Here is a 20,436-nt window from a genome sequence, read left to right on the forward strand (position 1 = left end):
TTAACGCTGCTTATTCTTTGACTTTATTATTAGATAATAGCAAGATTTACTACGACACTTGAATGGGTCACCTCGATTAATAAGTTTTTTGTTTTGTTTTTAGTATCTATGTTGTTGACTACTTATCATATTGACTACTTATTTATTGATTATTTATTTGTTATTATATTATTTATTTAAGTACTTGAATGTGAAGCTTTAGATGTCATACTTGTATAATGACAATAAATGTATTTAATTAGATTCACCAATATTTTTCCAAGTGGGTCTATAATTAATAATTATAATTCTCTGAGATCTATTTTTTTTGTAATTGAAGTGAGGTTTTCTCTTTGTGTCTGTTTTTTTAACCAAATGCAAGTACATAAAAACACATGGTCATCTTATTGTAAGATTTAGTTTGACAATAAACTCTTTACTATTGTATTCACAAGATGTACATGTTTACTCATCATCATTGGGGATAACTGCACTTTTCTATTGATTAAATTGATGTAACATTTAATTGTGACATGTATTTGTTTCTCCAGTTCTTTGCACATTTTTAAATGCCTGGTACAATTAATAGTGTACTTGTTTAGTCAAATCTGATGAAAAATAAAAGTTTTAGCTTCTAATATTGAATTATTTGGAAAGTATTCTTTGATTTAAATTAATACTGAATGTCTTTCTTCAAAAGCTTTACCATTATAGTGCCCCAAAAAGTTTTTGTTTAATGATTTTGTTGTTGTTGTGATTTTAGGCTGCCCATATTTTATTGAGTATTTTTAGTTCATTTAGATGTCTGCACTAAGATTAACAAGTAGAACAAAACCAAGTGCTTAATCGTTTTTCCAAGTATTTTTGTATCATTTTGGTTTATACAATTATTTATCAAAAGTACTTATAAATAATGTATAAACAATTCTATTTACTGTAACAATCATTTATACCTCCTTGAACTTTGACACAGATAACCGGAACCGTTTCTTGTCTAGTTTTATACACGGTACAATTTAAAAGGAGTCCCACATCATTTTTCCATAAATCATGTATTTAAATCCTTTTTGAAACTCACTAGGGACGCTAAAACAACACTGAAGACTATTTATAGCCCAAAATTGTGTTTTTATTGTCCAAATACGGTTAAATTATACGATTTGAACATTACAGACATATCTGAGACTTAGCCAATCAGTAGCGAGTATACCCAGTATTTTTAACTCTGATTGGTTAAATTGGTAGCTGCCCACCCGTATTCTAGGTGTTACATTTAAACAACTCCGACTCCTCCTTTGGTGAAGGTTCACTTGCGGTGACTCGGTTACGTCCGCTGTCCATAACTTCTATCCACCTTGTCCATCATGTCTGGCCGCGTTCTCGTCGGAGTCAAACGTGTCATTGACTACGCAGTTAAGGTAATAGAACATATCAACTTGTATTAATATTGTTTTCCACGCTTGATCTTCTATGTTTTACTAGCTATCCTTTGTATGCTAACTCTGCTATGGCAGAACTACTATGACATAAGGTACTAGAAGGCGTTCCTTCAATTGGGAAGAACCGCATTGATCCGTCAGGATATATTTCCTTTTATATGATGTAGTTATTTTTTAGGGTATATATGTATATTATAGTATCTGGTCTTGCATTGAATTGAATTATATTATTCTGTTTTCCACCCAATTGAGATGAAATGTGATAAACCAAGCCTTGTTTTGACCATTGATTTCATCCCAAAGGTGACTTTGTCCTCATTTACCCTCTACCCACAGATCCGGGTTAAGCCGGACAAAAGTGGCGTAGTAACCGATGGCGTGAAGCATTCGATGAACCCCTTCTGTGAGATCGCCGTGGAAGAGGCAGTCAAACTCAAGGAGAAGAAGCTCATCAAGGAGGTGGTGGCAGTAAGCTGTGGGCCACAACAGGCACAGGTCTGGAAAAGTTGGCATCCATATTTAATCAGTCATGTCAGAAATTAATTGGCTTTCGTCATCCATTGCCTCCTCAGGAAACCATCCGCACCGCCCTCGCCATGGGAGCCGACCGCGGAATCCACGTGGAAGTGACTGCCAAAGAATATGAAAGTTTAGGACCCCTCCAGGTTTCTAAGATAATGGCCGCTTTGGCTAAGAAGGAAGAGGCCCAGCTTGTAATTCTTGGAAAACAGGTAACCAGCTATTAAAAAAACTGTTGCTACAACCTGCTACTTTGCTTTTATTCATATTTTACCTTTTTTAACAGGCCATTGACGACGACTGCAATCAGACCGGACAAATGACGGCGGCTCTACTGGACTGGCCTCAGGTAAGAAAGCAAAACTGTGGCTTTAGTAAATATATCTTTTTAATATTCAATATTCATGATTGTTTGGAATTTTAGTTGTTTTTGAGGGTGTACTTGTAGTAAAATCTTTGACTTCCACTGCCTCAGTCCAAGCAATCTTATCAATTTGAGCTATAAAAAAACAACTAGTCCAGAGGAGGTCAAAGGTTTTTTGTATAAATCAAGGTGAAGTTCACAGATTGACCATATGATGGCGCACAGGACCATACATTTGATTTAATATTGTATGTCCTTAATTACACGACTAAATGAAGTATTTCCACACTTTCTCACAGTTATTACGAGTTTGCTAGTTATTTGAATGTTTTTTTTTTTTTTTTGCAGGGAACCTTTGCATCAGAGGTGGCGCTAGAAGGCGACAAAGTGAAGGTGGTGCGGGAGATTGATGGCGGCTTGGAGACTATCAAGATCAACACGCCTGCGGTTGTCACCGCCGACCTTCGACTCAACACGCCCCGCTACGCCACCCTCCCTAATATTATGGTAAGTAGTAATAACCAAATATAGTACATAAAGTTGTACCTCCTAGTTACAAAATTTGCATGTTTAACCTGGTGTATGTCTTGCCATGCCTGGCTGCGTCTTTAAAAAAATTGCGTCCTTTGTGTGTGTGTCAAATACAGAAATAGCACTCATTACTGACACTGCGGCTTTAAATGCGATGCGCCATATAGTCGTAAAATTACACTACATGTCAGTGTTTCGTAACTTGAAACATTCTTATGTTGAGTTATTTGTAAGTAGAGGTACCATTGTATTTGTAGGAAAACAATACATAGGACTCAATTTTTACTTATTTTTTTACAGAAAGCAAAGAAGAAGAAAATTGCCAATGTAAAGCCAGCTGACCTGGGCGTGGATCTAACGTCTCGGCTGGAGGTGCTACAGGTAGACGAACCCGCACAGAGGGAAGCTGGCATCAAAGTGGAGACGGTGGGCGACTTGGTGGGCAAACTTAAGGAAACTGGATGCATATAATGAAGCTCTCAGTTTATATAAAACGCAATGGTGATAAGAACATATTAACAAGGTAAGTAGCAAGGGATTAATGTGGTATATGTTGACATGGGAAATATGTAAAGTGGACTCCTTTTGAATAACATGAGTTTTTTTTCTATTTGTGACTATGTCCTTGTTATTGTTGTCTGTCATCTCTTCTGTGTTTCACTGGACAAGTACTGGGAAACTCTGTCCTACAACTGCTGCTGGAGAGCCTTACAACCTCAAGTTTAGTTGTTTTTTTGTTTAAATCATGATATCTGGACTATAAGATAAGGATCCACTTTAAGAGTTAAGTTAAAACCAGGTTTTCGCCTTATAAGTCAAACATTAAAGTGAAATGCTTTTAGGCACGGTGCATTTGTAAATGATTGTAAATACCGTATACAGAGAAGAGTACACCGTACATGCAAAAAATGTGAACTGGATTCAGGACGGTGTTTCTCAGTACCATCAAAATGATTTTTTTACCGCAAGCGCCTCGATTGTAAGTGATCATCACATTAAATCAGCCTTTTTTTTTTTTTTTCATAATCAATTCATTTGTAGTTAGATTTTTCTGGCACACATGGAAGGCAAAAAAATGGAGATTAAAAAAATAAGAAAAATCTGTTCACTCATTGCCTGTCACTATGACGGTCTTAGAATGTAGATTCCCTGGTCAATAAAGTTTTTTTGTTTAGTTTTTTTAACCAAAAATAATTATTTGACTAAACATCTAATTGTTTCAGTCTGTAAAAGGACGCAGATTTACTATTGGTGTCTCACAAACACGTGATTAAAAAGAAAAGCATTTTAATGAATAGAAAAAATCACCAAAAAATACACAGTACTTATATAATAATTTACATTACATGATTGAATTTCCAAATACTGCAGGAATATTTGTTTACAATGCAAATATTGTGTATGCCAATTTAATAAAGTATATTCGCACAGATCACCTGCAGGTCCTTTTGCTGAACTTTTATGTGATTGGCTAAGAGTCCGGGAGAGGCGTGGCTTCAGCATGGGTTAGTACAGGTACTCCGTTCCCATGCTCAGGTGACGACTCGGGCTGCTCAAGGACACGTTCACCCACCCGCAATTTTTTTTTTGCTGGGGTGTGTGAGTTTTGAAAAATGAAAAAACACGATGGATTAAGTTGGTTTGTCTTTAGTATTATTTTCGGATTTACTCTTCCTGGTAAGTAACTGCTATTTGTTGAATAATAGTGTATTTAAGAGCATACAATAAATGTGTATTATAACATTTGTACTCTTAAGGGTAGCTTTTTTTAAAAAAAAAATCTATTTAATTTATCTCAAAAAATTGGCTTAAATTTAAAATATATTTTTGCTACAATAAAATGACTTCTCATTTTATTGCCTTTTATTTTTGTATTTTTCTTTTGATTAAAAAATATTTTTTACATAAATTAAATAAATTGCAGTCAATATTAATTCTAAATGTTCTTATTGATATACTTTTTTTAAACAGAAATTTCCCCTAATTTTTGTGGATTATTTGACAAATCACATCCCGCAAATAAATGACCAAGTAATTTTCCATTGTATGGTCCCATTGTAAAATATATGTTTTTTTTCAACATTTTTCCAGATTCACAAGGCCAGCTGGTGGTATCCCCAGTGGGACCCTCCAGGGTCGACACCACCGCAGGCAGCAATCTAACCCTGGTTGTGTCCTTTAGCGGGGCGCCGGATCCAGCTGTGACTTGGTTCAAAGGTCCCCTGCCTGTCATAACCTGGATTATTGGCTCAAACTCTCCTCCGGATGTGGCAACGGAATACGAGGAAGTTCTGAGGCTCGAACCCAACGGGTCGCTGGGTTTTGTCCACGTTCCACTGAACTACGGTGGTGACTACTCGGTGGAGATGACTAAATCTGGACTTGGAACAGCCTCTGTTAATTTCACGCTAAGAGTTTTTGGTAAGTTTTTACTCACTTTGTTCTTGCAGTATTGAAAATTGCTACAAAGCATATATACCATGGTGTCAAAGTGGCGGCCCGGGGGCCAAATATGGCCCGCTGCATCATTTTGTGTGGCCTAGGAAAGTTAATTATGAGTGACTCTTCCTTTTTAGGATCAAATTAAAATGAAGGGTATAGATGTATATTAAATTTCCTGATTTTCCCCCTTTTAAATCAATAATTGTAACTTTTTAATGATTTTTTACGTGTTTTTAGTTCAAAAAATCATTTTGTAAAATCTAAAAAAATTTTTTTTTAACTTAAAATAAACATTATTTTAGAACTATAAAAAATAATATTCAAGGTTTTTAATCCAGTTCTTTTAATCCATTTAAAAAAAGAACACTTTTCTCAGAGCTAAATAAGTTCTTTAAGAAATATGGCTTTTTTGACCCAATTATTATCTTGGAACTTTCTGTCTTGTATAATCATATATTAAATTCTAATTCATATTGAAATGTTATGACTACATTTAACATATTTTGGTTCTTCCTCCCACAGAATCCTTCCAAAATGTAACTTTAACTGTCTGGCCTGACTTAATCATAGAAGGCAGCGAGCAGTTCCTACTGCAGTACAGCATGCTGCGTGGGGTGTTGGAACACCAACTGTGGTTCTTCAATGGGCGCCCTATCACGCCAGAAGACAACCCGCGATACTCTGAGCGTCCCGGCAGCCTGGCGGTCCGCCATCCCCACCGTAATGACACGGGACGCTACACAGTGTCATTGAGTAACCCCTTCAGCAGTGTGACGCTTCACCAGAATGTCACTATTTTGTGTATGATGTATTTTTCTTCAAATCAGGGGTGTCCAAACTACAACCAATGGGCTACTTGTGGCCCTTTGCCTAGTTTTTATTGACCCCAGCAAATTAAAATTAATTATGACCCATAATTTATCTTAAATACAGCATACATTCTCTTCCATTTATCAGCAGATTGGATTGGATAACTTTATGTATCCCGTATTTTGGAAATTTCATTGTCAGAGTAGCAAGAGGGTGAGGATGCATTTTAAGGCATTTTAGACATAAATAGATGGGTAATAAGTAAGTTAATATATAAATACATGAATACATCTATAAATAAATAAGTGTGTTGCTGAAATACATTACTATATACATACACATATATACACATAGATGTACATGCATGCTTACGGTAGGTCTTAACACTCAGCCATTTGTTTTGTTAAAGAGCCTGACAGCTGATGGGAGGAAGGGTCTGCGGAAGCGCTAATTCCTGCAGTAGTCCATTGCTGAAAGAGCTTTGGAGGGACTCCACAAACTCATGCAGGGGGTGGGAGGTGCTGTCCATGATTGACAGCAACCTCCGCTCTCCCACTTCCTCCACAGAGTCAAAAGGACAGCCCAGAATAGAGCTATTTTTAGTTTTGTTCTACTTTTTTCGTTTTTAATCCAATCTAAACTATCTTATTTGGAATTTTATAGATTATTTTTGTAATAAGTGCAACAATGATGATATATTTTGCTACATCCTCAGGATTATTTTCTCGCTACTAGCCCACTCTTGTTCACAGTTGTAGACGTATAATCCATTTGTAATGGGAAGATTGGCACTAAAATATCATGTTTTATTCCGGCAATAGACGTCCAATCCAGTTGAATGGGCGGCAGCGATCGAACAAGCTCATTGGAGAAAATAAAAAGTATGGACACCCCTGTTTTAAATATAAATCTCATCCCAGAAGGATGTAAAGTACTTATCATTTTTTGGTCCATTTCAGATGGTCCCGATGAACCCAGAATCCAAATCAGCCCACTTCAGGACTTTTACTTATCTGGAGATTCGCTCACCCTATCCTGCCAAGCAGATGGCTCACCACAGCCTCTAGTGGAGTGGACATTTGCTGGCAAAACCCTGCCTGATACCCCCGCGGGGGTCCTAAATCTCAGCAGGGTGCTGACCAATCAAGGAGGTGTTTACACCTGCGAGCTCCGCAACCAAATGACAGGAGTGCGACAACACCAGAGTGTCGAGCTGCTCATTTATGGTTTGATGTCTTTCTTTATTAAAAATTAAGCATAGAAAAGACCTTCAAACCATTTAAAAAAAATATTAACATGTCTAGAAAGACCATCTGGGAGGGCGCGATGTTCAGTGATGGCCAATAACAACCGAAGCTTGCGATACGAGTGCCGGTGGTCAGGTGGAACGCCGCCAGCGAAGCTGTCCTTTCCGGATTTCAGTGAAGGCGACACTCTGGAAAACCTAACCCTGACTGTCAATGCATCAGGTGAAATGGATGGGAAAATTGTGACCTGCCAGGCACAACATCCTGTGGAAAATAGTCGGTGTAACATCACAGCTAGTAGGTGCCTTTGGGGTACTATTTCTTCCAAAAATTCAAATTGTAATATACTTGCCTTGCCTCTAAGGAAGTCCGCAGAATTTTTTGCCGACCGTGAGAACTGACGTTGACCCCGCGGGTCAAATAGTAGTGAGCATCGGCTGCCTGAGCCGTGCCGAACCCCCCGCCGTAGTGTCGTGGTTCCGTGGTGGCGAGCCGGTCAGCGACGGGAACCTCATCAGCGACGACACCACCCAGCTGGACATCCGTCATTACAACGTCAGCGTTCTCCTTTTTCAAAACTACACCTGCAGCTGCCGCAACCCCCTGGGTGGGCGGAGCAAGGTGGTTCATCTGCAAGGTACTTTACTGCACTTAAATAAGTGTTTTTTGCACAATATGGCGCACCTTCAATGAATGGCCTATCTTAAAATTTGTTTCATATATAAGGCGCACCGGATTATAAGGCGCAGTAGTAGTATTGGTAGTGGTACTAGTAGTGGTGGTAGTGGTACTAGGAGAAGTAGTGGTAGTAGTAGTAATAGTATTGGTAGTGGTAGTAGTAATGGTAATAGTATTGGTAGTGGTAGTAGTAATGGTAATAGTATTGGTAGTGGTAGTAGTAATGGTAATAGTATTGGTAGTGGTACTAGTAGTGGTACTAGGAGAAATAGTAGTAGTGGTAGTGGTACTAGCAGAAGCAGTAATAGTGGTAGTGGTACTAGGATTGGTAGTAGGGGATTCTGTCATACATGTACTTAGATGGAGATGTAGTAATAGTAGTAGTAGTGGTAGTAGGGGATTCTGTCATACGTGTACTTAGATGGAGATGTAGTAGTGGTAGTAGCGGATTCTGTCATACATGTTCTTAGATGGAGATGTAGTAGTGGTAGTAGTACTAGTAGTGGTAGTAGGGGATTCTGTCATACATGTACTTAGATGGAGATGTAGTGGTAGTGGTACTATTAGTGGTAGTGGTACTATTAGTGGTAGTGGTACTATTAGTGGTAGTGGTACTATTAGTGGTAGTGGTACTATTAGTGGTAGTGGTACTATTAGTGGTAGTGGTACTATTAGTGGTAGTGGTACTATTAGTGGTAGTGGTACTATTAGTGGTAGTGGTACTATTAGTGGAAGTGGTAGTGGTAGTAGTAGTGGTGGTAGTAGTGGTATTTGTAGTGGTAGTAGGGGATTGTGTCATACATCCACTAGAAGAAGCTTTAGTAGTAGTGGTTAGAAGTTTTGTTATGCATAAACTAGATGGAGGTGTGCTAAAGGGAGTTTCATACAACAATTAATCAATATTGATCCAGATATGAGGCGCATCGGTTTATATTATTATGTCATTATCTGTCATTTATAGACATCCACTCCAGGCTGATAGCAAATGAACTGATTTTCATTCGCTGCCAGTTGGGTTTAAAGCTTTAGTGAATGAAAAAATACACTCTTCCTTCTCCTCATCACTTTTTAGGAATGATCATACTTGGAATTCTTACCTGTCACTCAGTCAATATTAAAGGCATTTCTAGCATAAAGACTTCTATTCTACTTTACCTCTAATTTCAAAGTACCAAAGTCAAAGACAACAAAGAAGCTTCAGATAAAGTGGGAGGGAATAACTCAGGTTGCATTTTACTCTTGAACAAAGCTCTTAATTGTTATTATCTGCCTCCCAACTCAATCCCTCCAGAACCATCCATCTCAAATTTCAGTCTATTCCCGCACAAGGACGGAACCATCGTCACGTTAACATGGGAAATCCCACCAACCTCCATCGTCACAGGTAAAAAAAATAATAATAATAAATAATATGTTACCCTAGCACCCCGCCTGACCTGTTCCAATCTGTTCATCTAAGCAAAAGTGTGTAAGGAAGCAAGTAAAGGATAAATATTTTGTGTAAATAGTGTGTCATGTTGTGTTTGGGGAGAAACACATGCAAAGTGGCATAAACATTGCCAGCATCCAATGTTATTTCAGGTTTTGACGTCCAGATGTGTGGGCCTCGCCTGGTGGTTGGAGACGGTACTGACAGTCGGGAAAAAGGGGAGGAGTTTCGCACAATCATGCGTAAACCCGGCTCGGCCCGAAGCGCTGATGTTTTTCACTTAAATCCCAAGTCTACATATCGATTCCGGGTTCTTCCCAGAGCTTTGATGGCGGAGGGTCAGCCGTCGAGACCTGATCGCATTGGTCCACGTAAGTTTGAACTGTCATAATATATGTTTTCCATTTTAGGACCATTTTAGATATGATATTTGGATTTTTTTTTTTATAAATCGGTTAAAATTACTGGATCAAAACCCCTGAATATTCATTTTTTTATAGATCTAAATAAATGTTTATTCAAGTTTTTTTTAATATATTTTTAGATTTTACAAAATGATTTTTGAGCTAAAACACAGAAAAATATATTAAAAAATTGCAATTATTAATGGAAAAGGTGAAAAATCAGGAAATTTAATGTACATCTATACTCTTCATTTTAATTTGATCCTAAAACATAAAGTCGGCACTCATGATTGACTTTCCCGGGCCACACAAAATGATGCGGCGGGCCAGATTTAGCCCCCGGGCCACCACTTTGACACCTGTGATTTATTTGATCAATTAGCTTGACTTGAAAAGTCTTTTTCAATATTTTTACTATACTTTTTTTGTTTTTATTTGTATATAATAATAATAATAGCTATCAAAAAATATATATATATTATATATTTCCCCGAAATTGGATCATTGTACGTAATTGGAAAATAGGGACAAACATTAAAAATTTGCATCTCTTAATGCAAAATATTAACATTTTTTTGATAACTAGCCTAAAAAAGCAGCATAACAAGCTGTTGGCGGTCATAGTGAACAAAGTAAAAGACATAAAAGACACAAGCCCAATGATACTATAGAAAAAAGTGCGCCTTATAGTCCAGAAAGTACATAACAAGATGAATTAACATATGTTAGCTATAACTCTATCTGCCTCATTTAACATTTTTTTTGCGTCAACCAGCTTCGGGCCTGAGTGGGCCGGCCGTGGCGGGCATTGCAGCTGGCATCCCGTGTAGCATTCTCTTTCTACTTCTGCTTTGCGGCCTCATCTGTTCGGCCATCTACTGGAGAAAGACTAAAACGCGGCAGACTAGATATCCGGTAATCCTAAAAAACTTCCTTTTTTTGTTCTTAATTTTTCAATTTTCCTGCCTTAAAACATTCCTTCTCACAGGTAACAACCACCCAAATGCAAACACCACATATTGTGCTGCCCGGACCCCCTAAATCCCCCCCTGACTACAACAGATTACGTCCGGTAAGCTTTCCAGACATTTTTTTTATTTGATGAATGAACAAGCAATTAGTTAGACATTTTTATTTTTATTTGTTGTTGTATCTTGCAGACGTCATCCGTTCTTTCCGTGGCCCCGCCCTCTTTTGTTCCGCCTCCACCCGTCAGAGTTGCAACAACAGTCTAAGGCAAGGGTGTCAGACGGTTGGTTCGCGGGCCACTTTAATGTCAACTCAATTTTATGTGGGCCGGGCTATTTTAGATATAATATTTAGATTTTTTTTTATGAATGGATTAAAGGAACTGGATTAAAAGCCCTAAATATTATTTTCTATAGATTATTTGATCTTTTTTTCTTGGTAATAGAATATAATTTATTTAATAATTGGTGTTTATTTCAAAAGGAAACCATTTTTTATTATGTTCCATATTAAAGTGGAAAACTAAATATTTTTAGATTTCGCAAGATGATTTTTGACCTAAAAACACCGAAAAATGATTTAAAAAATGCAATTACTGATTTAAAAGTGGAAAAATCAGTAAATTTAATATAAATCTATACTCTTCATTTTAATTTGATCCTAAAACAGAAAGTCGGCACATAATTTACTTTCCCGGGCCACACAAAATGATGCGGCGGGCCATATTTGGCCCCCGGGCCACCTCTTTGACACCTGCAGTCTAAAGCAACTGAATTTTGTACAGTAGTTGTTTTTATATTATGTCTTATGTTTGATATATTCTCTAATAGCCTATGACGTTTTAAATGGAATAAATTTTTACACAGACCAAATTTATTGAGCCTAATACTTTTTCTGTGACCAAATTTATTTATTTATTATTCATGTAAAGACCATGTGACTAATCACCATGGCGCCGGAACCTGAAATTAATAACCTGAAATTAAGGATGAATCATTGCAATCAAAAAATGACGTAAAACCTTCGTTTTTAGATCCAGTTTTTCTACTCATACAACTTTTTCAGTCATTTCCATACAAACTGCATTTTAGCATGAGTGTAATTGCAAATTTTATTGCTTTTTTTAATTGCTTTTTTCTTTTCTTCACCTGTTCGTGTCTCGCGTTCAACGTGGGCCAGCCACTCTTCTGCACTCGTGCATCCTGTATGCACACATGTAGAATATACCTACAATATATACGCACACACACACACACACACACAAATGCACAAATACACACACAACCTTTTAGTCCACAAATGTCACTCATTTTCCCAACTTAAAATATCCTTTTTACCTGCAAAGAAGGTCATAAGCAGCGCCACCCATCCCAGAATGTAAGACCACGAGAAGCGCCAATCTCCAAAACGCTTGCCCAAGAAGTTCACCGTCACCCCCGTGTAAATCGCCATGGCCAGCAGCACAAACAGCGCTAATCCAGGTAACAAAATTAACACTTTTCAACCACTTTCTAAACCAGGGGTGTCAAACATAGGGCCCGCGGGCCGGATACGGCCCGTCTGGTGGTTTGGTACGGCCCGGGGAAGACAGCTGCATTTTATAAAAAAATATGAATTTTCTTTAAAATTTGTAGTTCTTGTATTATCCGCTAGGGGACGCAGTGTTTTAGTACGTGCAGACAACATGAATTGACATTTATTTATGTTCTTATGTTATTCTTTTGTTCATAATATATCGTTCATAATGTGAAAGGAAAATTTTGTTAATAAATATTTTGATAATTTCCTCATTTTTTGCACTAATTATTAGTATTAGTGACTAATACAAAAGGAAAAAAAGTGGGCTTATTGTTAGTTCTATGTCATTTTGCAATGAGTTTACTGGTACTTGATCTTAAATTAAGCTGTATTCGGCCCGCACACCAAAGGGAGTTTGACACCCCTGTTCTAAGCATTTCCAAAGCTCTTTTGACCAATTCTTTCTACCCACTTGACACAAAGAACATGATTCCGGCAGCGAAGGAACGATTAAACCTCTCCAAGGCCGAGAAGTGGGCGAAGGATAGAATCCCTGCCACGATGCCGGCAAAGCAGGACATAGCTGAGAGGATCATAAAAGCACGGGTGGCATTCCAGTAAGCTGCCAAAAGAAAAAAAATGACAAAAAAGGTGAGAATTTTGCATAGCAGCTTAACTATATGAGAAAAAATCTACAAACCGATGCTGTCTGTCTGCATATGGCACTTTCCCGACATGCAATAGCGCCACAAGCCCTGATGGGCAAAGCTGCCGGACAAGCGGTACTGCATCCAGTAGTCGGTAGCCGTGGAGACCACCAGTAAGATGTTCCCCACGATAGCGCAAAACAGCCCCCCTCCCATGAAGCTGTACATTGTGAGCGTGAGCCTTCAATGGCTTCTTCTTCGGGCTCCTGATGACATGGAAGGTGAGTTGACAGTTTATTTCAACGTTCGAGCACTTATTTTTATTTGTGATCGTATTTTTCGGACTATAAGTCGCACCATTTGAAGAATACACCAACAAACAATATGTGAGTTGCATTTTTTGGGATGTTTTTTTGGGTATTTGATCAGAAAACAAGACTACTGTATTTTCACATATATAAGGCGCACTGGATTATAAGTCGCACCCTCAATGAATGACATATTTTATTTTTTTTCCATATATAAGGCGCACTGGATTATAAGGCGCCCTGTCTATTTTGGAGAAATTGTAAGACTTTTAAGTGCGCCTTATAGTCGTGAAAGTATGGTATGTTAAAGTAACAATATTAATATGGAGAATAATTGGCTAAATTGGTGTACGTTAGCATAACAGTTTTTTTAGATGACTATTGTGTTAAAAAATAAAGATAACATAAAGATAAAGAAAAAAATATTTAAGTCTCATTTGGGTAGAAGTCAATTTATGAGGGGGAAAAAAGGTGACTTATAGTCCGGACAATACGGCGCATATAAACATAAAAATGTGAATTTTTTTTTTGATTGTTTTGTTTGTACTAAAGAGTAACTCATTTTAACTTACTAAATCAATAATATATAATATTTTTCTCTTTAAGACACTTTTTTTTACAGATTTTATCATTCAGGATAAATGCATAGAATACTAAATAATTATTGATTATTCCCTTAATCTTATTTTATTCATTTAAATATGTTTATGAACCTTTCTAATGTGCAAAATACAATATAATTTTTACTTTTAAACTTTCTCTATATTTTCTAAGCTACTGCTAAACATTTTTTCTCCTTTAATGTCTTCAAAAAATACACCTACACCAATGTAACAACAATAAATAAACATACAAATTTTAAACAGAAGAAACAAGCAAATAATGCCTTTTTTCCCCCTTACCTTAATTCCTCTGTCGGCAAGAGCGACCGAGAGTTGAAACTAAGAGCGAGCGCGACGTCAAAAGAGGACCGCGGCGGTCAAGTCCAAAAAGTTATCCCTGCTTTTTTTCTGTCGATGGAGGCAAAATCCTTTAGTGGTGGTCCAGGGGCCGCTTTGGTGGGTATGGCTGGGCTTGGGGGGGTGGACGATGGGGGGAAAAGCTTGCTTCAGCAAAGCTTTGCAATGGAAGTTGCTGATGGGAACGATTTTCTTTCATGGACCCCCCAGAGAGGAAAATCAGGGCGGATGGGTGCATGTCCAATAGTATTTGAGGACAGCTAAGACCATATTTTCGGGTGGCTAGCGTAAGGGTGTCAGACTCGGGTTGGTTCGCGGGCCACATTAACGGCTGGGTCAATTTAGATATAATATTTAGATTTGTTTTTTTTTTTATAAATCGATTAAAAGAACTGGATTAAAAGCCCTGAATATTCTGTTTTTATAGATATAAAACAATGTTTATTTTAGATTTTTTTTAAAAATATTTTTAGATTTTACAGAATTATTTTTGAACTAAAAACACAGAAAATGTTCATTAAGAAATGACAATTATTGATTTAAAAGGGGGAAAATCAGGAAATTTAATATACATCTATACTCTTCATTTGAATTTGAACCTAAAACAGAAAGTCGGCACTCATGATTCACTTTCCCGGGCCGCACAAAATGATGCGGCGGGCCACATTTGGCCCACGGGCCCCCACTTTGACACCTGTGGGTTAGTCGGCCTCACAATGGGGGGCCTGTGATTGGCTGGCCACCAATTCAGGCTTTCCCCCCTCTGGAATAGGCTCCAGCACCCCCCGTGACCCAAGCGAGCATTAAAGTGGTTCAGAAAATGAGATGAGATTTTCATTCAGTCATTCATTTATTGAACCGCTTATCCTCACAAGAGTCTTAAGGGTCCTGGATCCTATCCCAGCTTATTACAGCTAGATTCTTCACTTTTTTATATACTATGTATTCCTTTTTTTTCCAACTTCATGGCAATTGTTTTGAAATTTTATTTTCATTTAGCAAAATCTCACTGCTTTTTTTTCATGTGTGTTTGTTATTGAGTCAAAAGCGACCAATCACTCGCAACGGGAGCTCTGCTTTGCTTTTTTTTTGCACTAAGTTTAGCTTTGGTAGAGAAGTGTATTTTGCTGAAGGTGCTCTATCTGCCTCGTTCCTCTTCCTGTCTTTTGTTTTTGTGGATGATGATGATGTCACTATTCCATATATAGTCCTAAAGTCATATAATAATAATGTACTAGCTTAATTCCAACCTGGTTTCAGGTCAGTTAAAATCCAGCATAACATTCTGAGATGACCATCTCCATGCATTCCTATTAAAAAAAATAAAGGATGCAAGTATATTGAATTGTAAGTATATCAACAATGTGATTTTAAAGCAACAGTGTATGGATGACTCATGTGAGTCATGTGACACCACAATGTTTATCTTCATAAACTTCATTTTCAAAATTCAATTTTAATAAAAAGAGTCTTCTCAGTAAATTTTATGGACATCTCCAACATGGCTGAAGATTATTGTGTGGGATAATGAGTTGGAAGGAAATTAATTGTGCAAGTATCCTTCATCCTAAAAGGACTTCCTCTTCCTCTTCTGGCCCGGTTTTGACGGAAGACGTAGTCATTCGCATGTGGAGGCGCTTTTTGCACCAATGTGGCGTCTGCTTTTGGGTGAGTCCACAGTTTCTTGCATTTTATTGCATATTTGTTTTGAATAATAGTTGGTTTGGATAGGCTCCAGTACCCCCGGCGAACTTTGTGAGGAGAAGCATTTCCGAAAAATGAATAAATGACTATTCATAATATATGATAATATCGATATGTACTTGTTTGTCATTTCATGAACGCATCACCACTTCATTTCTGCTTGTTTTTGAAATATACCGTATTTTAAAGACTATACTGTGCATCACATTTAAAGGCGCAGTGTCAGTAACAAGTGCTATATATGTATCTGATTCACACAAAGGACACACCATTTTTAATGGCAAAACATACACTAACTTAAACATACAGACTACATCCATACGCTAAAAACACGTTTTAAAAAGGCAACATAAGCAAAAGAGCTGTAATGATAGTATACCCAATCAACAGATTTATTTTATCATGATAACAATTTTAGTATTGATCCATATATATAAAGCACACTGTATTATAAGGCGCCCTGTCTATTTTGGAGTAAATTTAAGACTTTTAAGTGCGCCTTATAGTCCTGAAAATACGGTAACTTGACAATATTGTCATTATTACCCTCCGATGTTTGTATAAAAGCATATTTATACTGCCGTTGCTGTTATTTTGTGTTCAAATACCCTGTGACCTTGTGAACCCAAACAGCGGCCTTTTGCACGGGCCTGCAGGCCTCAATGCCGGAGCCCTCCACGCCAGAGCGAGTTCTTGCCGTGGTGGGCTCGTGCGCTCTCATCCCATGCTCCTTCACTTCCCCTCCGTCGCTGGAACGCTCCGAGGTGGACGTGCGTTTGACCCTGCGTGGTCGCGGCCGCCTGTATTTCTTGCGTACGTTCCACGTGGCCTTCAACAGCGAAGACGCCGAGGACGTCGACAACGTTTTCCGAGGACGCGTGTCGCTGTCGGGCTCGCTGATGGATGGCGACTGCTCCGTGAAGATTGACGGCGTCGGCTCGGCGGACGCCGGGACTTACGATGTGGCTTTAAAGAGGACCGGAGAATCGAATTGGGGGACGGCCAGGTCTTTCAGTTTGGATGTTGTAGGTTAGTTGTACTTTGTTTTATTAAAATTGCGTATTTTCTTGCATTTATGCCGTAATTGTCACTTACAAAATAGACTAAATTGACACTGCCGTAATTGTCACTTACAAAATAGACTAAACTGAGGGTGCGGCTTATATGCGCACAAATTAGACTTGGCACTGCACCCTATACAGTCTTTTATTTCAAAATTGAGAAAATTCAACGATTTGAAGGCAATTTTAAGGGTAAGGCTTATATGGGGAGGCGGCTATTATGCGGGAATATATGGTAACAGATGTTTACCCTGGCAGACACCCCCGAGGCTCCCGTTATCAGCGGCGTGTCATCGGCGGCGGATGGTCAGACGGTCACCTTCAACTGTAGCGCTCGCTACCAGTGTCCGTCCGAGCCCCCGACTTTGCGTTGGCGATGGGAGCGAGGGGTGCATCCGGTGGGGGACCAGGAAGCCAGGACCTTCCACGGACAAGACCGCCGACTGCTGCTGCAGTCGTCGCTGACGTTCAAGGTGACGCGGCGGGTGAAGACGGGTCTACGATGCGTGCTCAGCTACCCCGGGGCCAATTCGGTGGTGGCAATCAAGGACCTGCTTATTACATGTAAGAGCATCACATTATTTTTGGACTTTTCACATACTTAACCTATTGGGTGTCAATGGAAGTGAGGATGTTATTTTGTCTTTTTTTCCCTGTAGTGAGAAAAAAATGATTGTTGGAGATTTTTTTTCATGATTTACTTGTCTGTTTAATTGTCTGAAATTTGTAGTGATATAAATGTTATCCGTTTTAGAATATATTTAGATTAGGATTGGATTAGAATTGGATTGGATTAGAATTAGATTTGGATTAGAATTAGATTTGGATTAGAAATAGATTTGGATTGGATTTGGACTAGAATTGGATTTGTATTAGAATTAGATTTAGATTAGAATTGGATTTGGATTAGAATTGGATTAGAATTGGATTTGGATTAGAATTGGGTTTGGATTCGGATTAGAATTGGATTTGGATTCAAATTGGATTTGGATTCGGATTCGGATTGGAATTGGAATTGGAATTGGATTTGGATTTGGATTTGGATTGGGATTGGAATTGGAATTGGAATTGGAATTGGATTAGAACTAGATAAGAGTTAGCATGTTGAAAAATTATGATTTTTGTTGTTGTTCAAATCAAACAAATCTCATACACCAATATGTCCCCTTAATTTTGGGATTTTGAATCTTATTTTCCCTCTCCGCAGTCCCACCAAAAGACGTGACCGTGCAGGTGCAGACCCTGTTGGTGCAGGAAGGGGGCAGCGTCCTTCTGACTTGTTCGTGCAAAGCCGACCCGCCAGTGTCCGAATACCGCTGGTCCTACAGCCGGCACGGCCACACCATCCACCTGGAACAGCGCACGCATAGCGTCCGCTTGTACAACGTCACTCGGGACACGACGGTCCATTGCATTGCCGAAAACTCGGCGGGACGCGCCCAGTCGCGGGCCACCTTCCTCAAGGTTCAATGTAAGTACCGTATTTTCCGCACTATAAGGTGAAAATTTCATTCTTCAAATTCAGTAAATACGATCATGTGTTTCATAGATAAACCTGCCATCGAGCGCCTCTCGTCAGTTTGCACGTTGGATGACGGCCATCTCAACTGTATCTGCTCAGCGCACTCGAACCCGCGCCCCGCCATCCGCTGGAGCGTCAACGGGACCGCGCCGCCGTGGGGTTACAACACGTCGCTTTCGGCTGACGCCTTCACGGCCACCATGTGGGGTCGAGTGGAGGACGGGCTACAGCGGGTCACCTGCTCCGCCCACAACGCTCTCGGAAATGATTCGGCCATCTTGCTCCAGCGTCAAGGAGAGAGCGGTGAGTTTACATGTGGGCATTACAATCCATTTGAGATGGGTGGACTGGCAACAAATACTAAACATTTTAGACGTCCATCAACGTCCATTACGGGGCAAAATGACTTGACACTTTTTCCCTGCAGACCTTTGGCTTCTCCCGTGGCTCTTGATCCTTACCATGGCCGCCATCTTTTTCACCATCTCCCTCACAGTGCTAATTTTCTTCTGCTGCTGTCGAAAGAAGTCGGGCAAGTAAGTTACTAACGCTAGCGCCATTTAACCATTTTAGATATAATATTTAGATTTTTTTTATATAAATTGATTAAGATAACTAGATTAAACGCCCTATATTTTCAGTTTTTTATAGATTTAAAACAATATTTATTTTAGCTTTTTTTAAATATATTTTTAGATTTTACAAAATGATTTTTAAACTAAAAACACAAAAAATGGATTAAAAAATGACAATTATTGATTAAAAAGGGGGCAAATCAGGAAATTTAATATACATCTATACTTTTCATTTTAATTTGAATCTAAAACAGAAAGTCGGCACTCATGATTTACTTTCCCGGGCCGCACAAAATGATGCGGCGGGCCAGATTTGGCCCCCGGGCCGCCACTTTGACACAGGTGCACTAGTACTTTTTCTTATTTTTTTGCTACATGTCTTGACATCCCATTCCAGACGATCGCTGAGCGAACATCTCTCCAGAACTGGACCGTGCCAAACCCGTGGGCCGGTCTACATCAATTGTTCTGAGGTGACCCATGTCTACACCAATGGAAGTTACCAGTTGCTCTACCAGAACTGCACGCCATGTTTTATTCGGAACAAACAGGTATGCCTATGCCAAACTGTGTACATATAACTTGTATAGCTTTCTTGTTGTTATGATTCCTATTGGAGGTCATTTATGTGAGGTCATTTATGTCCAAAACAATGGTTACCTACTAACTATCAACTATTTTGATAATAGAATTTACATCTCTCAATCCTCAGGTGCGTCAGATGGGCAGACGAGGTGGCGAGAGAAGGCGAAGGGGTCCACCCGGACCCCCAGAAATACGTGTCCCCCCTCCAGAGGTACGTGAGGCCTCTGCGGCTGATCTGGAATCAGCTATCTACTTGGAGGTCCTCTAAAAGTCTTGATGATGACCCTGTGACATTCCTCTGTTTACTTTATTTTATTTATGTGACAGCTTTGATGGCCACTTTGTCTTGTTTGATCCTATTTCCTCTGGTACACACAAATGGATTCTTGTCAAGATATTTTATGTTCCTCCTGAGCGTGGGCAGACATAAAAATTAGATTAAGTTGACAATGCAGTTTTTTGTTGTTGGCTTGTTGTATTCATGGTTGGAATGAGATGTTGTTTAGCTTTAAATTGTCATCTAAAAAAAGAAAAAAACTTGATTCACAGAGTAATATTCCTCTGTAATTAAATAAAAATGTTACTCTGTTTTTTTATTATTTTACTTACAAAGTACAGTAAGGGGTATTAAGAATAAAACAAAAGTTTCCCATACTAATTTGTTCAGATTTGTATGTAGAATGGATTAACTCTTAGTACTTGCAATGCGTTGTTTGGCCACACAGTGGCAGTAATGAAAAATTGAG

General features: G+C 38.8%; 4 protein-coding genes across 4 annotated transcripts; 3 read left to right on the top strand and 1 right to left on the bottom strand.

The window, feature by feature from the left end:
- Nucleotides 1-1,231: 1,231 nt before the first annotated feature.
- Nucleotides 1,232-3,844, top strand: etfb (electron transfer flavoprotein subunit beta). The gene is made up of 7 exons (XM_077720693.1): nucleotides 1,232-1,397; nucleotides 1,755-1,913; nucleotides 1,991-2,149; nucleotides 2,224-2,286; nucleotides 2,650-2,808; nucleotides 3,133-3,355; nucleotides 3,502-3,844. Exons 1-6 carry the CDS (start codon nucleotides 1,344-1,346, stop codon nucleotides 3,301-3,303), a joined length of 765 nt encoding a protein of 254 aa, XP_077576819.1. The 5' UTR covers nucleotides 1,232-1,343; the 3' UTR covers nucleotides 3,304-3,355; nucleotides 3,502-3,844.
- A 522-nt stretch (nucleotides 3,845-4,366) lies between these two features.
- vsig10l (V-set and immunoglobulin domain containing 10 like) lies at nucleotides 4,367-11,393 on the top strand. The gene is made up of 11 exons (XM_077721797.1): nucleotides 4,367-4,509; nucleotides 4,924-5,253; nucleotides 5,797-6,075; nucleotides 7,044-7,310; nucleotides 7,389-7,628; nucleotides 7,696-7,968; nucleotides 9,301-9,393; nucleotides 9,591-9,809; nucleotides 10,618-10,757; nucleotides 10,831-10,914; nucleotides 11,003-11,393. Exons 1-11 carry the CDS (start codon nucleotides 4,446-4,448, stop codon nucleotides 11,075-11,077), a joined length of 2,064 nt encoding a protein of 687 aa, XP_077577923.1. The 5' UTR covers nucleotides 4,367-4,445; the 3' UTR covers nucleotides 11,078-11,393.
- Nucleotides 11,394-11,896: 503 nt separating this feature from the next.
- lim2.5 (lens intrinsic membrane protein 2.5) lies at nucleotides 11,897-14,350 on the bottom strand. Its single transcript, XM_077721795.1, has 5 exons — nucleotides 14,187-14,350; nucleotides 13,030-13,242; nucleotides 12,802-12,951; nucleotides 12,149-12,283; nucleotides 11,897-12,038 (listed from the first exon to the last, which is right to left on the bottom strand). The coding sequence occupies exons 2-5, from the start codon at nucleotides 13,202-13,204 to the stop codon at nucleotides 11,977-11,979; spliced, it is 522 nt and encodes a 173-aa protein (XP_077577921.1). The 5' UTR covers nucleotides 13,205-13,242; nucleotides 14,187-14,350; the 3' UTR covers nucleotides 11,897-11,976.
- Nucleotides 14,351-16,577: 2,227 nt separating this feature from the next.
- Nucleotides 16,578-20,167, top strand: LOC144199536 (B-cell receptor CD22). The gene is made up of 7 exons (XM_077721243.1): nucleotides 16,578-16,976; nucleotides 17,267-17,572; nucleotides 18,216-18,479; nucleotides 18,558-18,833; nucleotides 18,958-19,066; nucleotides 19,503-19,656; nucleotides 19,818-20,167. Exons 1-7 carry the CDS (start codon nucleotides 16,610-16,612, stop codon nucleotides 19,956-19,958), a joined length of 1,617 nt encoding a protein of 538 aa, XP_077577369.1. The 5' UTR covers nucleotides 16,578-16,609; the 3' UTR covers nucleotides 19,959-20,167.
- The last annotated feature ends 269 nt before the right edge of the window (nucleotides 20,168-20,436 follow it).

This window comes from Stigmatopora nigra, chromosome 7 (genome assembly GCF_051989575.1).
Source record: "Stigmatopora nigra isolate UIUO_SnigA chromosome 7, RoL_Snig_1.1, whole genome shotgun sequence".
Lineage (NCBI taxonomy): Eukaryota > Metazoa > Chordata > Actinopteri > Syngnathiformes > Syngnathidae > Stigmatopora > Stigmatopora nigra.